This window comes from Rhea americana, unplaced genomic scaffold (assembly GCF_003343005.1).
Source record: "Rhea americana isolate MKP2758 unplaced genomic scaffold, rheAme1 scaffold_178, whole genome shotgun sequence".
NCBI lineage: Eukaryota > Metazoa > Chordata > Aves > Rheiformes > Rheidae > Rhea > Rhea americana.
Genome location: NW_028185905.1, coordinates 1,675,695 through 1,692,504, shown reverse-complemented (window position 1 = coordinate 1,692,504; position 16,810 = coordinate 1,675,695). Strand labels below are relative to the sequence as shown.

The window sequence follows — 16,810 nt, the reverse complement described above, 5'->3', positions numbered from 1 at the left end:
AATGGGCTTTTTGAATATTTCATCTGTCCTCAGTGCTTCTTGTCAGTAAAGTGCTCATGGAGCCTTCAGTATTTGTGTGTTAACTGCCCATTTTTTAAGAAGAGTTGCATTGGTCTCAGAGCAATCTGCTTGACCTTGATTTCTCTATGCCTGTCTCAATAGGTCACCCAGATTCTTAGCAACACTGATTCAGATATCAAGGCCTCCCTTACCGTGTCGTATTTGGGAGAAGGAGACTGGAGCAACCTTGGGCATCCTCAATTTCAGGAAATTATTAATCTGAAACTGAATCCTGATCCAGTTCTGCCAGAAATGGATGGGGTGTCTGAGTTTGCAGAATATGTCTCTGAGACAGTTGATGTGCCATCGCCATTTGATCTCCTAGAACCACCCACCTCAGGTGGCTTTCTGAAGCTTTCTAAACCTTGCTGCTATATATTTCCTGGTGGAAGAGGTGACTCTGCTCTCTTTGCTGTCAATGGGTTTAACATCCTAGTGGATGGTGGCTCTGACAGGAAATCTTGTTTCTGGAAGCTAGTGAGGCACCTGGATAGGATTGATTCTATTCTCCTAACTCACATCGGTGCAGACAACCTTCCTGGTATCAATGGGCTGCTGCAAAGAAAAGTTGCTGAGCAAGAGGAGGAACAATCCCAGGAGTCCACCAACTACAGTGACTGGATGAAGAATCTCATTTCTCCTGAGCTGGGTGTGGTTTTTTTTAATGTTCCTGAAAAACTGAAAATGCCTGAATCATCCATGAAAGTAAAGCGAAGCATTGAAGAAGCTTGTCTGACACTGCAGTATCTCAATAGACTTGGCATTAAATCAGAGCCTCTGTACAGGGTGGTGAGCAATACCATTGAGCCTATCACACTTTTCCACAAAATGGGAGTGGGTAAGCTGGACATGTATATACTGAATCCTGTCAAGGACAGTAAGGAAATGCAGTTTCTAATGCAGAAATGGGCTGGTAATAGTAAAGCAAAAACTGGTATAATTCTTGCAAGTGGGAAAGAAGGTGAAATTTCTGTTCCTTATCTCACATCCATCACAGCTCTAGTAGTATGGCTGCCAGCTAGTCCGACAGAGAAAATTGTAAGAGTTTTGTTTCCTGGAAATGCTCCTCAAAATAAGATACTGGAAGGTCTTGAGAAACTCAGACACCTGGATTTTTTGAGGTACCCAGTGGCTACTCAGAAAGATATTTCCTCTGGAATGCCTCCACCTGTGCTGAAACAGACCAAAATTAAACAAAGAACTGACAGTAAAGAGAGTCTTAAATCCTCTCCTAAGCCATCTATGACAAAGCAAGCTAAGAAAGAAGAAGCAGTTGAGGAGGGGATTAAGGAGGTAAAATCAGAGGTCATAAAGGATGCTAAAACTGAGAAAAAGGTTAAAGAACAGTCTGAGAAAATCCTTGAGAAACCTGTAAAACCTGAAAAGATAAAGACAGAATCAAGTGATTCTCTCAAAGCTGAGAAAAGAAAACTAACAAAAGACAAGACTGGTAAAAAGCATCTCAAAGAGAAAGTATCTAAACTGGAGGAGAAGAAAGACAAAGAAAAGAAAGAGATTAAGAAGGAGAAAAAGGACTTAAAAAAAGATGATGGAAAGAAAGAGGAAAAGAAAGATTTAAAGAAAGAAGACAAAAAGAAAGAAACTAAACTAGAGCCAAAAAAAATGTCTAAACCAGACTTAAAACCATTTACCCCAGAGGTAAGAAAAACATTATACAAGGCAAAAGTTCCAGGCCGAATCAAAACTGAGAAGATCAAAGTCAAACCTGAAAAGGAAGTACTTACTGAGCTGAAGACATCACCAATGCAGAAGATGCCTTTACAGATGGAGTCAGGAGTGACTTTCATGGCTGAACAGAGGTTAGTCCTGTCTTCACCAGAAGACCTTACTAAGGACTTTGAGGAACTGAAGCATGAAGAGAAAGGGGACCTGCAGGTGRCTCAAGAAAAGTCTGATATTGAAGTTAGTGATATGGTTATGAGAGCAACTGAAGCAGAAATAAGAGTGTCCCCTGACATGATTGCTCAGAGTCACCTTGAATCTGATCTGATTTTGAAAACAAGCATTTCTGATGAGGGAATAACTACTACTGATATGGAAAAAGAATCACTAGTAGAAGAAAAGGCAGTTCACCAGCTGGAATTGAGAGCAGATCAAGTTGAAAAAATAGAGGATGAAGGAACAGCAATGGACAAAACTCTTGAGATGAAATATTGCAAGGGAAAAGCTGAACAGGGCAAGGAAGTTCAGCTGTTGCCAGATAGACAACAGGTACCATCACCCACAGACCTCATGGCAAAAGTTGTTCAGTCAACAGTGCTGAGAGAGCAAGAAAAGGAGGAAGAGGTGAAAATCTGTTTGTACACAAGACAAAAGGAAGCAGAAACAAAGACTTGTGAAAAGTATATTGAGGGGGCAGAGGTACAGGAGGAGGGTGAGAAGGAAAAGAAAGAGGATGTGATAGAAAAGGCAGAGCTGGAAGAAAAGGAAGAACAGTACATGAAGACAGAAAAAATTAAAGATTTCTATGAGCTGAATCAGGATGAGAGGGAGGACAAAATATTTATCAATAAAGAAACAGAAAAAGAATTTAGTGAAGTGAGTGAGAAAAACAAATCACTAGCAAAGGACATAACAAAAGAAGAGTCATATCTGAGCAGTCTGCCAGTCCCACCAGGAGCCACAGCAGAACATGTTTCATACATCCAAGATGAAACTATCCCAGGCTACTCAGAAACAGAGCAGACCATTTCTGATGAAGAAATACATGATGAACAGGAAGAGAGGATCCCACACTTGAAGTACGATGTCAATGCATATGACATTTCTGTTCCTGACCACCCAGGCTCTTTTGAAGCAATACATGGAATACAGGCCATGCCTGCTTCTGACCTTGCAGCCAAAGGCTTTCCTGGCCAGGAGTCTGAAATCCTAGCATATCCTACAAACATTGTAGCAGCACCTCTAGCTGAGGAAGAACATATATCCTCTGCTACCTCCATTACAGAATGTGATAAGCTTTCATCTTTTGCAACTTCAGTTGCAGAAGATCAATCCGTTGCATCTATAACAGCACCACAAACAGAAGAGACTGGCAAAAGCTCTTTAATTCTAGACACAGTAAACAGCATGCCCTCATCACGGACTGAAGCAACCCAAGGTCTGGACTATGTTCCCTCTGCTGGCACAATCTCTCCCACATCTTCCTTGGAGGAAGACAAATGCTTTAAATCTCCACCTCCTGAAGATTTCCATGTACTTGCAGAAGGAGAGAGAAAATCAGAAGCTCAAAAAAAGGATCTTCATGAAGAAGCAGAAGAAGAAGAGGAAGAAGAAGAAGAAGATGGGACTCCAAATATTGAAATGCCTGAGAAACTCAGAGGTCATTACAGTGCCCCATTGTTTACTCACCAAGAACATCCTGACRGTATTTTAACCAATGCCTCCACAGAAGTGATGCAGACTTCTGGTCTGTCAGTATCCGCTGAAGAAACATCATTTTCCCAGGTTGACTCTGTCTCTGTAGAGGCTGAAGAACGATGCCTGAGTCCTGATGATAGTACAGTCAAAATGGCCTCTCCCACCCAGTCTGGCCCCACTAGTGCAGGACATACACCTTTCCACCAGTCTCCAGTGGAGGAAAAGCTAGAAACTGTAGATGCTGAGCTATTTGAAAAACAAACAGATGCTGCTGCCAAGAAACTGGAAGGACCAACTGTTGTGGCAAAAGGAGTCAAGAGTGAAATTGAACCTCTCAGAGAGGATGAGATGTCTGCAGCTAAATATAGACATGAAAAGGAAGTGACTGGCCCTGCACAGCACAAGCTAGACTTGGGCAGTGCTGTTCCAGTATCTCCTGGGGAGGAGGTGCAGGAAGCACCCATAGGAAAGGAGGAGCTGCCCTGGCTCTCCTACCACAAACAGGACACAGTTGTGATAGGGGAGGAGGAGGAGGAGGAGCTCTCTACACTGCCTCATCTCAGCACAGATGTGTTTTCAGAGCCAGAAAAAGAGCTAAGAACTAAAACTATAATGGAAGGGTTGATGGGAATTTCAAAACATTCGTCCATTGAACCGGTCTCTACTACAGAAATGTCGCTAGGAAACATGGATACTCCACAGTTCACAAACCAAAGCAAATCTGAAAGTGACAAATCTTCACAAATTTCCCCAGATGACACCAAATCACTTTCTTTTATAGAAGAAAGTCTTGGAAAAGAAAAGTCTCCAGATATTTCTATTAAGGAAATAGCTACTGAAGAAGGGAAACTGCTCTGTTTTACAGAAGACACCTCAGAAGAAAAATCTTCTCATGTTTCCATTAAAGACATTTCTCCAGAAGATACCAAATCAATTTCTCTTACTGAGGAGAGTCCCAGCAAGGAAATCTCTTCAGACATTTTTGTTAAAGGAATTTCTCCGGAAGACATCAAATCTCTTAGTTTCACAGAAGAGATATCTGCTAAAGAAAAATCTATGTCTGACTTTAATGACAAATTTCCTTCAGAAACTGCCAAGTCTATGCTTTTCATAGAGCAGAGCCCAGCTACATGTGAAAAATCCCTAAAAATTTCTGCAGAAGAACTCATTAAAGTGTCAAAACCTGTTCCTTACCCAGAAAGTAGCTCACTTAAAGACATATCACCCAGAGATACTCCAGCTGAAGAAATGTCTCCAGATGATAGAAGTTTGTTAACAGAAAAGGGCCCATCTAAGGGAAAAACTGAAGGATTGCCCTCTCAGGAAATATCTCAAGATGTGAAGGGCTTTCACTTTACAGAATCTATCCCAATTCAAGATAAAACATCTTCATGTATTTCTACTGAAGATGTAAAATCTCCCATGTTCAAGGAAGCTAAAGACGAAAAATCTCCAGAAATGGAAGATTTTTATGTGAAAGACTTGAGTTATGAGAAGAAAGTGTGGTTCCCAAAGGAGGTGGAGGAGATACCTGTTCAGGGAAGCCGACAGAGGTATGATAAGGAGAGAGAGAGCACATTCTTGGATGAGGTACCAGAATATGAAATGAAATCGCTTCCTAAAATGGGTGAGGAGGAGACCTTGTCTCCTGCAGTGTCTGGCAGTCATACCTGGGGAAGAGTAGAAAGTGAAGCCTGGGGCTCTGCATATGGGTATCTTCAGGAAGGAAGAGACACTGGAAGAGAAGGGCTGTTCACCAGTGAGGAGGAGGAGGGTCTTCAGCATGCTGAAGACAAACCTGTGCTGCTGCAAGCAGAAGCAGAACATTTCAAAATGGAATCATGTGACTACAAAGAAGACACACTGAAGGGTGCCAAACCTCCAGCAGAAACAAATAAAATGGAAATTGTTCCTGCTGATACCACTTTCCCAGGAAAAACACAAGGAGACAGTCTACCTCTGTCTTCTCAGCGTATCTCTGGGGAGAAACATCAGGCCAAAGCATTAGCTGGAGACAAAGAAAGGGAAGAAAGGTTATTAACATCTAAACAAGATTACTCCTACTTAGGTGATGATGAGAAACCTGTCTTAGGAATCTGTGCAAAGTCAGTAGACCAAGCACTGATAGCATCTCCCCTGTCTATACTGGCTAGCACTCTGGAAAAGGAGACTGACACAAAACCAGAACTAGAGGGGCCTTACAAGATAAATCAGTGCAGGACGCCTTTACAGGAAGAAGTCCCAAAGAAGGATACAGAGAAGAAATCAGATGCCATTGGTCCATATCAGGAAATAAACTCTAAACACAAGCCAGATAGACAGCAAGAGGACAACTGTAAATCCACCAAGGCTCCTTATGAGTCTAGGGAAAGCAAAGAGCAGACAGCAGCAGCATCTGCTCTGTTGCACTCTGCAAGACCAGCAGAATATGAACATGTAGCTGCTTCTGCAGAAGAAAGTGCTGCAGGGTCATGTCAGAGTGCACACTCCCCTCTAAGACAAGACTCCCCTAAGAAAAGCAGTGCTGCTATGGGTCATGCTGATACTGTTGGTTCTGCCAGCCAAGCAGCATATCCTCCAGAATACTATTCCAGGAGCCCCTCTGAACCTCAGTTCTATGATGAACAGGTCTACACACCCAGAGGTGATGACAGTTACATGAGACCAGAGCAAGAAGAAAGAGAACCAACTCCATACCCTGATGAAAGAAGTTTCCAGTATGCTGACATCTATGAGAAGATAATTGTGTCTGGGACTGGACTCTCCCCCTTCACATCCAAGGATACAGATAGCCCAGGTCAAACTGACATGTTGCCAACAACAACAGAACTAGTCTCTCAAAAAGATCAATTTTATCATGTCTCTGCTAAGGAAGAAGAGTCCTGTCTTTATACCTCTGCTGAAAAGGAACTGTCATCTCCAGCGTCCCCTAAAGATAAATCAGGTTCGTCCTTTGAGTATGCAGACATCCATGAAAGATACTTACCCTTGCCTGAAATAGATAAGCCTAGGACACTCAAAGTTCAGGAAAAACTGAAGATGTCCTCTGCTTTGCCAGAAGAACTGGGCTCTTCCCCACACYGGTCATCTGCAAGCACAGCATTTGCCTCTCCTACAGACATGATTGGCTCATTTCTTCAAGGAAAATCAGCTGCCTATATTGACACTCCTTGTCCAGATGAGAACATCATTTTGTCTAGGCAGGAGCAGAGATCTCTATCTCCGAAAGTCCGAAGTCCAAAGCCCAAAGACATGCACTATGAGAAAACAGGGCAAGGTGAAGAAAGCACAAGTGATTCAGAATTAGAAAAAGGTGCTAAGGAAAAATCTGAAAAGGACTCTAAACTGCCTGACCCTGTCCAATCTGCAAGCACTGTCTATGCACACATCTCAGTAATGGAGAAGTTTCAAGCATCAGAATCACCTCCCCAAAACAAGCATCAAGAGTCCATTTCACCCACTTCTACTGCCTCTTCACCTTCTGATCCAGGGTGGAAAGAAGAATATGGAATTAGGAAAACTGCATCAGCCACAGTCGTGAGGACATATGTTGCTGGTTACAGTGACTTGTCAGACATAGGCACAGATAAGCAGGCTTCAGAAATATACCATTTAAGCCAGGATTCTTTGCAAAAGAGAGAGGATGCTGAAGAATCCACTAAGGAATCACCGGTCTGTTTAACAGATTATCCAAGCAGAGAGATGGTCTCTGAGTGCTATGAGAAAGCTATATACTTGAAATCTGCTTCTGAAAAACAGAATGAAGAACACAGAAAAGGTCCAACTGTAGAGAGAAGCATGATGGATATCTCTTCTGGATTTGAATGCTCTCTGCTAGGAAAGAGTGAAACATCTAGTGTGTTCAGACATGAACAATCCTTGCCAAGCCATTTAGGGGATGCATCTCTTACTTTAAAGGTTCCTTGTGCTTTGCTGTCAGATAGGGGGAAGAAAGATGAGTACTTGGAAGTTTCTGAGAAAACTGGCAGTCTCGACTCATCTTTTACTAAATTGTCACCACTGAGTCCATATGAAGAAGATAAATTGTTTTCTAAAGCTTTGGAAAGAGAGTCTGTGCCCCAACAGCAGCTGAAAGATGACTCTTCCAGCCTGTCAGAGGAACCTTCATCTGAAGCTACCACACCTGTGATGCCAAGCACAGCAGAAAGTTTGTATTCCCACATGCTTTCCACATACACAAGTGCAGGAGCAGAACCAGGTACCAGGAGTCTTTGGGATGTGTCTCCACAGATTTCAGATACGACTGTGAAAACACATCCAGCTGAAACCAAAGGCTTTGTGTTTGCTGAAGAACATGGCTCTGCAATCACTTGTGGAATGGATGACAGCACCCTACCATGTAGAAATGAGAGCCAGAGTTCACTGCCCACACCGTTCTCTGCAGAAAAACAACAGCAAGCCTGTGCAACCAGTCCAGAGCAGAAGTCATCATTTACAGAACAGCTGATGACATTGACATCTCTCCCTGACATGTTCACAACATTTCCTCCTCATCAGCATGAGGATGAAACTGCAGCCAATGGTCCAACAGAGGTGAGCACAAGTCTGCCAGCTTTCCAAAGCACACACCATGCAACAGAGGCAAAAGATGAAAAAGCATATCCTGATTCTGACAGCAGGTTTTCTCCATGCACAGGCAAAGAGGACACAGAGAGGCAGAGCCGTCCTTCCTCTCTGATATCGCCTGAACATAGTTTCCAGCCCTTTTTCTCAGACATACAGAGGGGTGGAAGAAAAGAGGACCATGGAGATGCTTCCCATGAGATGGAGCCATATTTAGGAGGCAGTTCTGACTATGGACAGAAATTTTCCTCATGTGAATACAGGCACAGGAAAGGAGAACTCTCTCCTTCATTCATCAACCCTAGTCCTCATGAACTCTCTGAAGACAGTGACCTCTCACAAGAGGAAGGTCATACTTCAGTGCAAGGGAGACCACTCCACACTGGTAGTAGCCCTGTGCAAAGTGTGACAGTGGAGGAAACTCCTCCAACATCAGTGAGCGATTCTGGAACCTCCCAGTCAGACTCTGATGTCCCACCTGAGACAGAAGAATGTCCGTCCATCACAGCAGATGCCAACATGGACTCAGATGAAGATGCCGATTTCCTCCCAGTGGACAAAGCTGTTGGGAATGCTCATCATGCCAGTACAAGGTCTAGCCATGATCCTCAACCTGTTCCAATGGTAGATCCCCATCCCCATCCTCCTCACCCTGATGTCTGCATGGTAGACCCTGAAATATTGGCAAATGAGCAAAGCATGAGCAGAACTGATAAACCCAAAAAAGACATGAAGGAAAAGAACAAAAGTATGAGGAAGCCTTTGAGTAAACCCAAATCATCTTCTCCTGCCCGAAAATTAGATGTCAAAGGGAAACGGTCACCCACACCTGTGAAACAACCATTGGACAAATCTCCAAAATCTGCCACTGCCAAAAAAGAAAGAGATGGAGGAGAAAAGCCAAAGTCACGTAGTACACTGGTGCAGCCTCCTCATGCAGAGGATGAGTTGTCCCGGAGTAGTCACAGCAATCCTGGCAAGAGCCTTGTTAATGGCATGAAAACAAACCCTGGTAAGAAATAGTTCCTTAGGTATGCATTTTTTGCTTTAGGTTCAACAAAGAGAAAAAGCACTGAGGTAAATATAGCAGAACAGTGGATAGAACTTCCTAGTCAAACATAAAAAGTTGTAAGTAGTGATAAGGGAAAGAAGTTGTCGTACATGTTATTGAAAAAAAAATTAAATAAAGAAAACTTTCCAGAAATCCCCGCAGAGCTGAATCCAAGCACTTCTGCAGAGAGTCCTTGGTGACCTAGTTTTGTGCTGGGAATTCAGAAATCTCTAGGCTGTGATTCAGTGACAACCAGGGGCTATTTCTGTGGAAAGATGATTGATAGGTATTTAGAATTGGGTGCTGTTAACAAATACCAGGAATTGAGAGGCAAAAATGTAAGTGTGTTTTAAGAAGTGGTGGTACCCTGTCAGCCTGTGAGTGAGGTAAATGCATTGCACAGGACAGAGATAATGCTCTTATCTAGAGCAACAGGTGCTTGCCACGGTCAGATATTTTTCTCTCCTCTGAAATGTTATGTGGAGATGGAATAGGAACAGCCTCCATGACTGAGTACTACACTATAGGACAATGGTCTTTCTTTGTTGCAGCTCTTTCTGTAAGGGTCTGACCAGGCAGTCTGACAGCTTTGAAGACTATGGTCTGCTCTTGTTCCTAAATAAAAAGGTGTGAAAGAAGGGGGTCAACCTCAAGTATCTGTACAGCCCATGGTCCCTTTCTAATTGGTCACACAGAGACCCGTGTTCTAGTGGTGTCAGCCTATTGCATGATATTACTGTTAGATGATACATTACCACATCAGCCCCAGATCTGTGCTGAGCCCACAGTGCCAGGTACTTCACAGACACAGAGGAAATAGTAATGCTTTGCTCCAGAACACTGGTGTTGAGTGTAAGGTGAAAGTCAGTAGGCACGTAGAGCCATGGAGTACCAAGGAAGCTGAAACTCTGTTGATAGGTATCTGCTGTAGTCTCAGCAGATAACCATTGCAGGCAGTGTGGCAAAGACAGGGAAGGCATAGGAGGGAGCAGGGAGTTTCTCTTGATAATAGCAGCTGAAGAGAAGGTGACCTGAAGACATCCTGTGTGCATTTTGCAAATATAACAYGGGTAAAAGCAGCTGATAGCACTGCCACCAAAGGCAAAGGAGAGGCTGAGCAGATGTTGAAGAATCTGCTGCTCAGTGTGGTAGTGAGTGAGATAAAGGCAGTGGATGGAGCAATGCAGTGGTCACACTGCCAGGCCAGGTAAGGCTCTGCAATCTCACATCAGCTGAGCTAGCTGACTTTCATGACTAGCAGAGAGAGAGAGAGAGAGAGAGAGAGAGAGAGAGAGAGAGAGAGAGAGAGAGAGAGAGAGAGAGAGAGAGAGAGAGAGAGAGAGAGAGAGAGAGACATGTTACAGTCAAGGGAGTGCCTGCACCAGGGTATTAGCAGAGTGTCTTGGCGGCATTGTGCAGAAAGGACAGGCAAGATGCAGTGTCTGGATATGTAAGCCTGAAGGGAAGCTTTAGCTTTGAGGCAAAGTTGTAGGATGGAGGGTTTGTGCACAGAGTAGTGGTCTATGTTACCCAAATCAACCTTGGCCTGCAGAMTAGAAAGCCATAAGAATGGCTGACGCAGGCAGAGATTTTTGTTTGTTTGTTTTGTAGCAGATGATAGGCAGCACAATGAGTTGTCTGTGCTGGTAGTTAATGGCTTTATGTTGATAGAAGGAACGACCTCGGAACAGCAGTAGTTCACAAGGATGGCAGAATGACAGGATAGCATATCCATAAAACAAACAAACAAACAAAAATTATTGTAAAACCCTAAGATTTCATATAAAGACCATTGGACCACGTTTCTTTAGCAAACATATATTATTAAGCAACAACAACAACAACAAAAAAAGGAGTCATTAGCTAAATATTGATTGGGATAGCAACTCTGCAAAATTTAATAATAGGGATTTTAATTCTGTTCTTCAGGAAAGAATTCCAAGCCTAAAGCCTTCCAGTCCCACTCCAAAGAACAGTACTCCCTTAAAAAAAAAAAAAAAATCCACTCAGATTACCTCTGTGTAGTAGAGCCTGGATAAATCTTTTAACTTAGTCTCTGCAGTAGCAAGAAAAACTTTTCTGAATTCTAAGTGCCTCCCTACTCAATCGTTTGTCCTTTCCAGAAAAGTTTTTGATAGCCTCTATTTTTTTTCCTCTCTCTTCTCCTCCCCCCCCCCAAGCTTCCAATAGTCCTAAGAGTGGTTTGTCTGTGCCCATGGGTCCACCTGTCTATGTGGACTTGGCCTACATCCCCAACCACTGCAGTGGAAAGAACACAGATCTGGAGTTCTTCAAGCGGGTTCGAGCATCATATTATGTCGTGAGTGGGAATGATGCAGCCAATGGTGAGCCAAGCCGCACAGTACTGGATGCACTCCTGGAAGGGAAGTCTCAGTGGGGTGAGAACCTACAGGTAGGCCATGGAAGTTCCAAGGAGTGCTCCTTGTGTCACAAGTGCTGGGGAGAATGTGCATGTCAGAAACATACCCAAAAGTAGTATACTAAGAGGACTCAAATGAGGCTGGGAATGGCCTGCTCTGCAGTGCTGGAAGAGTAGCTGTTTGGTGTTTCTGCTCTGAAGGGAGCTCTGTTTATACCCATAAGGAGGGAGGAGGACAACACCCTTAGACTGATGGGAATGGAAATGGATGTGTTCTCCTTTCCACATCCTTCTGGGGTTGGGGTGGGCAGGTGGAAGCAGTTAGAAATCACTTACTCATCTGCTGTAGAAATAGCCTCAAGCAAAACAATTCCATGTACAGCCTGATTTATCATGATTTAGTCTGTCCTAGGCTCTGCCTGGCATTGTTGCTAGCCTTGCTTGGTAAAGCGCTGTCTGATAGCAGCTTTCTGTATCTGAGTGTTCTTACATACATTTCTTTCTTAGTCAGAGTTGCAGGTGGGCACTGTTTCTGAAGATAGGTACAAGAAAGTTTATGTGTTCCTTCAGTTGCAGCAGCCTCAGATTTCAAGGCCCCTGAGCTGCACTGTGGACCAGCGCTGCATTAGCGAATCTGACATCTAAAAGCCATTAACTAGAACACATCATAGCACCAAGGGGACAATGTTTAAAAAAAAAAAAAAAAAAAAAAAAAAAAGAGAGGAAATCTTAGCCTCAGGCCCAATGGGCATTGGTTATCATTGCAGTTGTTCTGAAACTATCACTCATGCTGGTTTCTCCCCTCTGCCCAGGTGACATTGATACCAACACATGACACTGAGGTGACACGAGAATGGTACCAGCAAACCCATGAGAAACAGCAGGAGCTGAACATCATGGTACTGGCAAGCAGCAGCACAGTTGTGATGCAGGATGAATCCTTCCCAGCCTGTAAGATTGAGTTCTAAATCTCCCAGCCACGCTTTGCACTCATCCATTGACTCTCCAATCATCGATGCAACATCAGAGATGTCATCTAATCACAGTCCAGTTCTTCTGTGGTTTAGTCCTCTACATGGTTCCCATTTGTCAGGCAACCGGGTACCCATCTATCTCAGCACCGGATGTCATAAGAGAGGAGTCAGCGGGGTAGAGGGGAGAGCGTGCTGTAATATTCTGGACTGAGTTAAGAGTTTGTGCAAGGGCAGTTGCAGGCCAGAGGCACTTTCTCTCTCCCTGCTTTATTCTGCTGCCTGTACAGTTTATGTAGAATATCTTGGCTGCCTTGCTGCTGTGAGAGCTCGTTCAACTCTACTCCTGGCTGCCCTGCCATTTGACTTGTAGCACCCTGAAGCTCATGTTTCTGGTGTGGGCTGAACCGCTGCTGCTGCATGAAGACAGAATTGGGGCCAGAGAAGGAAAGTAATTTGCAAAGAAAACAGAGCTAGGAGATGAGGGAAGGCCAAACCCTCCAACTGCTAACAACACTCCTGAATAGTATGACCACAAAGGTTATTCCCTAGTCTTCCCTCTTCCACCCTCAGCATGCAGGTGTTCTGCAAAAGAAGACCTATGTTCCAAATAAGCAGAGCCACTGCCTACCAGCTCTGCAGGTTTCTGTCCTGAGTATTTGGTTGTGGAATGCTGTAACACCTGCTCACTCTTCTTACTGTGGTCAAGGAGCTGGGCTGAAGGGCATGTTGATTTGAGGAAAGTGGGGTGCAGGGGGAAGGGTGGGGGGGGGGCCATCAGGCTGTTGCTCTTTGCTTCAAAGAGCACATTCCTAATCTTCTAACCTGAGCTTTGCACACATACAGTGGCTAATGTACTCCTGCACATGATCAGTGTGACAGTAGGAGGCACAGAGGAACTGTTGCCCAGTCACACTCAAATAATAACCAAAACGCACAACTACAGAACCCTCTAAAGCAGAAGGGCTGAAACAACCCTGGCTTCTGTTGGCCCATGATGTACTGACAACACCCTGCACTTGTAAACCAAAGTCTTTCTTGAGGAGTGTGGTGAGGCAGCTGACAAACCTGCACACTGTACTAAGAGATGCTATTTTCTGGATAGTGCAGCTGATGTGTGCCAGCCCCTGCAAGAAGTGGTAGTCTCTTCCCTGCCTATATGCCAGAGGTCCAACTTCTTAACTGCATTCAATTTTTTTTCCCGCTACCACTGAGTGTGAGTAGAATGTGAGGAATGGAACCTGCTTTGTGAGGAAAGGGACCTCCTTCCCCAAAACATTTGGGGAAAATAGTTTAGTAAACGTGTTTGCTCTTAGTTCCTCTACATCTGTGGCAGGGACATGCATACTTTTGTTGCCAACACAGCTGAGCTGCTGGCAAGACATGCTGTGCAAACACGCAGTTAGAGCTGGCAGGCCTTTGCTTGCATACCTATTGTGGGCTTGTGTCCTTGCACTCAGGAGTGTAGCTAGGTGCCATGAGCGCACAATGTTGCTGAATAGTCACCCAGCGCCTCCTCRGCATTCAACTCAATTCCAGCTGTGGGCTTCCAGCCTCTTCAGGAGAGCAGCTCAGCTGCTCCGAGCCTGTAGCACCAGTCGGCCTCTGACACATCTCAGAGCACTGCAAGAAGGTCTTGTCACAGGAAGGACTTTATCATTTAATAAGACAAAGAGAGTGGCAGTAGGACATGCACTGGGGAAGGAGACATAAGATGAAAAGTAAGGCGTCAAGGCTTAGCATACAACTTGATGTATTTCCGTCTGCTTTGCTACCCACTGTGCTTGGCACTGAGCCCAGATCTGGCTCCAGAATTAGCATCCCAGGACTCTGTGTTGTGCTTGCCTGGGACACTTTAGTCTCACTGCTAGTTTTCTGGCAGCTGCCATAAAGGAAATGCTGCCTTAGAAGCCTGCTCCTAGGACTAAAATGGGATTTCTAGGGAAATCGTTTATTTTGCATTTAATTTATATATTTATTTTTTGATGTTAAGCTACATTTTGCATGATTTAATATTATAATTTATATATTAACATGGCACCATGTGCTCTTGGTATCCGTTCCTAGGTTTCTCAGTGCAAATACTCAGATGCTGTGATTTGAAGAACACCAACAAACCACAGACAACTGGGTAGAGTATTTGCTAGCAGCAAAAGGGGTCTCTGATTGAAGTCTGCAAGACTGTGTCTAAAACCAAGCACTTGCAAGACAAAGCCTGAGGATAGCAATCCCTCCGCTAGGAGCAGCCAGCCCTTTTGACACAGACCTTGTTAGCTGCATGTGAGCTTATTCAGGGATTTATCAAATCCCTGCCTGCCTTGTGCTGTATTTATTTAAACCACTGGATCACCGTGCATCTGCCAGAAGAATAAATGCCTTTGTCTGTAATCCAATGGGGTCAGTGTCTATAAATATTGGGTATGGCAAGCAATTGCAGGCAGTAACAGACCCTCTCCCTTTTTCCCCTGGATGCTGCTCTGGGGGTATTGCCTTCAGTGCTTTGGGGAGATCCTGCAACACCTGCTGATAGGACTAGCTGACAGCCAGCTGCAGGGGCAGGATGCCTCATGCTCAGCACCAGGTAGCCAGAGGAACAACTATTGCATCTTTATTGACTGGAGCCCCTAAATCCCTCAAAGTGGCTAGGAAGAAAAGCTAATGCACTAACTTTAGATAGACCCACTCATGAATGTTTCTCAATTTTAAACTTGAAGCAATTCTGACTAAGAAGCAGTAATAGTGAGGCTTTGCAAGGTGCCTGCATTCTCCAGGCAGGAGTACTGTCAAGGGCATGTTCCACTGAACACCTGCCCTCCACTTGCTGTGCTCTTGCACTCTGCAGCTCTGCTGCTTTGACAGCTTTATTCTCCACCAGTTTGCTTCCCTGTCCTCAAGACTCCACACCTTTTTTAGTCTTTTGTAGCAGTCTGTGCTGCCTTCAGCCTCTCTCTCTCTCTCTCTCTTTCTGCCCCTCCACTTCTTCCCTCCCTCCCCCCTTTCTCTCTCCTTCTCTCTCTCTGTCTTCAAAAACTATGGGGAAAAAGACTTGTAAAAATGCCAACTTTGCAAAAGGTCTGACTCTGCTCAGCTTTGTGAGTGGCTGCCGGGGCCAGCAGGACCCATCCAGAGCCAGAGGTAATAACATCATAGAGAAAACATTAAATTCTGCTTTTGCTTGTTTCTGCATGTGGGCAACAATGCGTAATCTTCCTGTATGTAATAGGTAAAAAAAAAAAATACTATTTTAAACCTATAATTAAAAAAGTGAACGTCTTAACTGTATTGAAATGGCAACTTGTGCTCCTAGCTTATTTCCAGGCTTAATATTTTAAAACAAAGCCCTGAATCTTTTCTTCAGCATCGTGTTTCTATTTCAATTTAGTTCCTCGACTTACGTTCTTCTGCCCCTTTCCATGTGAAACCCTAACTAAAACCTGTCAAGGGAGGAGCCCAACACATTAATAATAAACTGACATTAATTGTGAACAAGAATACTCTCAGCTGTTTTAAACTGTTCTTTTAAGTGAGTCCACACTGTAGGCAGGGGGCACGTAGACCCTGCTACCATACCAGTATCTTTGCCTCCTCCTCTGCTGGCCAGCTGCATCACAGTGAGTGAGGAGTTCAGGTGAGCCCAGGCTTTTCCACTAGTGACACTTTGCTCCACACCTTCACTTGCAGCTGCTAAAACTGCATGTAGCCCCACTGAAGGCACAGCTACATCAGGGGGACAGCCCCACCCAGACACCAGCTTCCCTCCTTGATTCCAGTGCAGCAGTTTGCAGTTCCAGCTTTCTCCTCCTCAGAGGAAGAATCCTGCCTGTTCACACAAGCCACAAGCGCAGGCCCGAATGCAGCCTGCTACTGCAGCACACAGTTGTGCTCAGCAGCCTGTCCTGTGGACATCCCCGCTGCCTTGCAGTCCCTGAACACTGCAGCACTCTGCCAAGAGCCTCATGCAAGCCAGACAGGCAATACACCAGCATCAGGGATTCAGCTTAGTGCCTGAGGCCACTCAGGCATTGAGGGGCATCACACGCTGTATAACCCTACTGCAACACAGGACCTTCATATCTCTCCACAGCCTGCCTCTGAAGGGAAAGTCAATTTATTTTTTTGCTACTTAGTCTAAAACTAGGACAGCAGTCTTCTGCTCTGCGTGTGCTAGATATCAGTCAGGAGAGGCTGATGCCCAATCACTCTGCTGCTGTTTGGGTGCCCCCAGGAGGAAACAGTGGCATAGTTAAGTGCAGGGGACAGAGAAAGTAGGTACTGTTCTAGGACCCTGGGAAAAGCAGCCATAGCTGCCACAACATAACACAGCTGTGTAGCATGTTGCAGAGCTTAGGACAGTCTGCCAAAGCTGTTACTAACACGGGAGAG

At 44.6% G+C, this 16,810-nt stretch overlaps 1 protein-coding gene across 2 annotated transcripts in view; it reads left to right on the top strand.

Moving 5' to 3' along the window:
- MAP1A (microtubule associated protein 1A) overlaps nt 1-15,908 on the top strand; it is a 69,773-nt gene extending 53,865 nt beyond the window's left edge. For both annotated transcript variants that reach the window (XM_085301561.1, XM_085301562.1), the window contains 3 exons: nt 163-9,037; nt 11,257-11,489; nt 12,269-15,908. In XM_085301561.1, coding sequence (XP_085157687.1) covers nt 163-9,037; nt 11,257-11,489; nt 12,269-12,424 — 9,264 coding nt within the window. In that variant the 3' untranslated portion in view covers nt 12,425-15,908. The remainder of the gene's footprint in view (nt 1-162; nt 9,038-11,256; nt 11,490-12,268) is intronic.
- Nucleotides 15,909-16,810: the final 902 nt, after the last annotated feature.